Raw genomic sequence first — 3,887 nt, 5'->3', positions numbered from 1 at the left:
AGCTTATAGCTTTTATGAATGCATTAAAAAATTTTGTTTCACACAATGGAGCGACACCATTTAAAGTGTTTCCATCACCCTGAAGGCTGGTAAAAATATATTACATTAAAATCATACACAAGTACGTTACTATCTGTGTATGTAAATGTTTCTCCAGTTACTTAAAGCTTACCAGTTCTGTCTTGTCTAGGAGTTTGAGGGGAAGGTTTTGTACTCGGCCTGTAGATAGACTTGTTGGTCCCACAAGATTCTGTCAGGGGTGGAAGCGTATTAGCATTGTATAGAAAATATTTACAAAATAGTTTTAAATACATAAAACTACAAATAGTAATTATTGAATTATTACATTAGCTTATAGCTTTTATGAATGCATTAAAAAATTTTGTTTCACACAATGGAGCGACACCATTTAAAGTGTTTCCATCACCCTGAAGGCTGGTAAAAATATATTACATTAAAATCATACACAAGTACGTTACTATCTGTGTATGTAAATGTTTCTCCAGTTACTTAAAGCTTACCAGTTCTGTCTTGTCTAGGAGTTTGAGGGGAAGGTTTTGTACTCGGCCTGTAGATAGACTGGTTGGTCCCACATGATTCTGTCAGGGGTGGAAGCGTATTAGCATTCTATAGAAAATATTTACAAAATAGTTTTAAATACATAAAACTACAAATAGTAATTATTGAATTATTACATTAGCTTATAGCTTTTATGAATGCATTAAAAAATTTTGTTTCACACAATGGAGCGACACCATTTAAAGTGTTTCCATCACCCTGAAGGCTGGTAAAAATATATTACATTAAAATCATACACAAGTACGTTACTATCTGTGTATGTAAATGTTTCTCCAGTTACTTAAAGCTTACCAGTTCTGTCTTGTCTAGGAGTTTGAGGGGAAGGTTTTGTACTCGGCCTGTAGATAGACTTGTTGGTCCCACATGATTCTGTCAGGGGTGGAAGCGTATTAGCATTGTATAGAAAATATTTACAAAATAGTTTTAAATACATAAAACTACAAATAGTAATTATTGAATTATTACATTAGCTTATAGCTTTTATGAATGCATTAAAAAATTTTGTTTCACACAATGGAGCGACACCATTTAAAGTGTTTCCATCACCCTGAAGGCTGGTAAAAATATATTACATTAAAATCATACACAAGTACGTTACTATCTGTGTATGTAAATGTTTCTTCAGTTACTTAAAGCTTACCAGTTCTGTCTTGTCTAGGAGTTTGAGGGGAAGGTATTTTACTGGGCCTGCAGACAGACTTGCTGGTCCCACATGATTCTGTCAGGGGTGGAAGCGTATTAGCATTGTATAGAAAATATTTACCAAATAGTTTTAAATACAAAATAGTTCTGTCCAGTTCTGTCTTGTTCTGTTAAAAAGAAAACCATCATTCAAAAAGAAATAAAATGTTTTCAATTAAATTAAATTACCTGATTCCTGTATCATATTATTTTGATGTTCATCTAGAGTCAGCTTACACTCGGCAGTCTTTCGGGGCATGGAAACAGTTACTTTTCTTGGTGGTGAATCTTCACTGTCTGAAACAAAAACGTTTAATGCATTCAGAAAAGCTATTAACATATATCTATATATATATTTTAATATATTACCTAGCAAAATATATTACCTAGTAAATAAGATTATTTGTTCCATTAAGCCAATCATGTTTCATTTTTTTAACAATTATTTTGAATAACTCTAAACATTCATTCCTACATACCTCCATCCACATCATTTGGTATTCTTCTGTATTTTACTGCCCTATGGTGATAACTTGTGTCTGTGTCACTTTCCATATTTGACGTTTCTTCTGCCTTTTTAAGGTGTTTTAGGGCAAGTTCCCAAGTACCTATAATAAAAATTAAAGTATATATAATTCATTATTACGAAACTTTGTATAACATCAAAACATTGAGAAATTTTTGATTTAACCATATGAATCAATGTTTGTATTTAATTACTATCAATGGAATAAATCTTGCTGATGTTGAAACGTCTCCATTTTGATGGGTCTGGTATTTCTCCTCTTTTGGCTTTCGATGATTGGTTTTCACGTGGCCAATAGCCCACGTTTGATCCCTGGAAAGGGGACATATATTTGTAAATATATGTATATGTAAATGTATGTCTCATAAATCGAGGCCCCACTGTATTTCATATATTATATACATATATATCTCTAAATCTATCAACATATATCATATACACATATTTTAAATACTAATGTTTTAATTTTGCAAATAAACAATATATATATATATTGACTTACATCAGATGCACTAAACATCCATTTGATATGGATGATTGACAATTCTCCTTCTTCATCTTCCACAACGATGTATTTATTTTCAGATTCAGCCATCTACAAATTTAAACTGATTAGGGACATTTTCTGCAGCACATTATCAGTGTCTAAGAAAATAAGCAGTCACTAATTTTATATAGTACTAAACAACAATGTTAACCTTAATTCTAATATGTTATGATGGTGAACAATACTTTTTACTAAAGTTAAAAGTTTGCAATGTAAGCAAAGAGTATTCCTACAGCTTGCACAAGAATAAAAAACAATCACAAGAAACTTACTAGTCATAAATCATGTAGTATTGACAAGAAGATATAAGTACTTTCTGTTTTCTTGATTAACATTCCTCTGGTTGATGTGTTAATCCTATACACTTTTTTTAAAAAGTCCTTACGTGGATTAACATTGAAGGCCCCAAATATTCTTGAATCACAAGGACTAGTAAATATTGGGCTTTGAAAAGGATATACCCTAACAATGAAGTAATTTTCTTCACTTCTTCGGCTGTGTACAGTCCTTAACACTTCACAGCAATTATATCCAGGTAACGAATATACATTGTTAGGAAATTTATGAGAAATTTTATTATCTGGAGATGTTTTATAAATCATGGTATTTTCAGCCTCCTTTATTCTTTTTGTAATTTGGACAATTGGATTTTTACTTGATCTGACCATCTTTTTCAGCTGATGCAAATAATTTTCAAATGGAAAAGCTGAACAACTGTCAAGAGTACCATGTTCCTCAGCATCTGCTGTTAGGTGAATCAAACTGTGAACATTGTAGACTAGAAAATCTTTCCCATACAGATCACCACACCTTGATACAAAATTCAGCAAAAGGTCATGAGCATATTTGCCGTATTTTAAGGACATACATGTGGGCGAAACAAGAAAACTTATACCAACACTGAGAGTAAGGAAATGATCATACATCTCTTGGGGTAGAATACCTTTCAATACAAGCTTTCCTGTGTAGAGAAGAAACTGTCTGTATTCAGTTGCCTTCCATCTGTCAATTTCTTCCAAACCTCGTGGTTTACGTGCAAAAATATTGGGCACAAAATCTTTTATGCTCACCAATCTAGCACTAATTTCAGAAATCTGGCGGCTACATAATTTAAATGTGTTTTTCCGTATCCAGGTGACAAGAAGTCGCTTCATAACACCAAGGCACACCTGGTGCATATAGTCAATGGGAAACGCTGCAATTAAGTCTATGTTCAAGTCACAGAATGGTGATTTACCATGATGATGTTGCGAGTTAGATTGATTACGGAAGCGTGTGTCTGTTCTAATGGTTAAATTTGTTACTTCTGGATATGTCATTTTCCCCATCCAAGTACCTTTCTGTTCACATTTGTCACAGCCATAATAACCTGAAAACAGTTTTATGGACTTCACCATAGCCTTAGCAGGTGCATCACAAATTACACATTGTAATTTTATGTTGATAGTTCTGTTACCTACTGAATCCCATGCAACAAAAGGTCATCCATATCAGATATAAAATCATATAAGAAATTTAAATCACTTGGCTTAGAACGTCCATACATGAGGACAA

At 32.8% G+C, this 3,887-nt stretch overlaps 1 protein-coding gene across 1 annotated transcript; it reads right to left on the bottom strand.

Moving 5' to 3' along the window:
- Positions 1-1,449: 1,449 nt before the first annotated feature.
- LOC138361759 (uncharacterized) lies at positions 1,450-2,882 on the bottom strand (the record flags this gene model as incomplete). Its single annotated transcript, XM_069320909.1, has 5 exons — positions 2,606-2,882; positions 2,289-2,381; positions 1,981-2,098; positions 1,740-1,868; positions 1,450-1,557 (listed from the first exon to the last, which is right to left on the bottom strand). Coding segments are annotated over exons 2-5 (448 nt in total), but the record flags the coding sequence as incomplete, so codon positions are not given.
- Positions 2,883-3,887: the final 1,005 nt, after the last annotated feature.

This window comes from Procambarus clarkii, unplaced genomic scaffold (assembly GCF_040958095.1).
Source record: "Procambarus clarkii isolate CNS0578487 unplaced genomic scaffold, FALCON_Pclarkii_2.0 HiC_scaffold_709, whole genome shotgun sequence".
Lineage (NCBI taxonomy): Eukaryota > Metazoa > Arthropoda > Malacostraca > Decapoda > Cambaridae > Procambarus > Procambarus clarkii.
The sequence above is the reverse complement of the archived record's forward strand: the minus strand, read 5'-3'. Positions and strand labels throughout refer to the sequence as shown.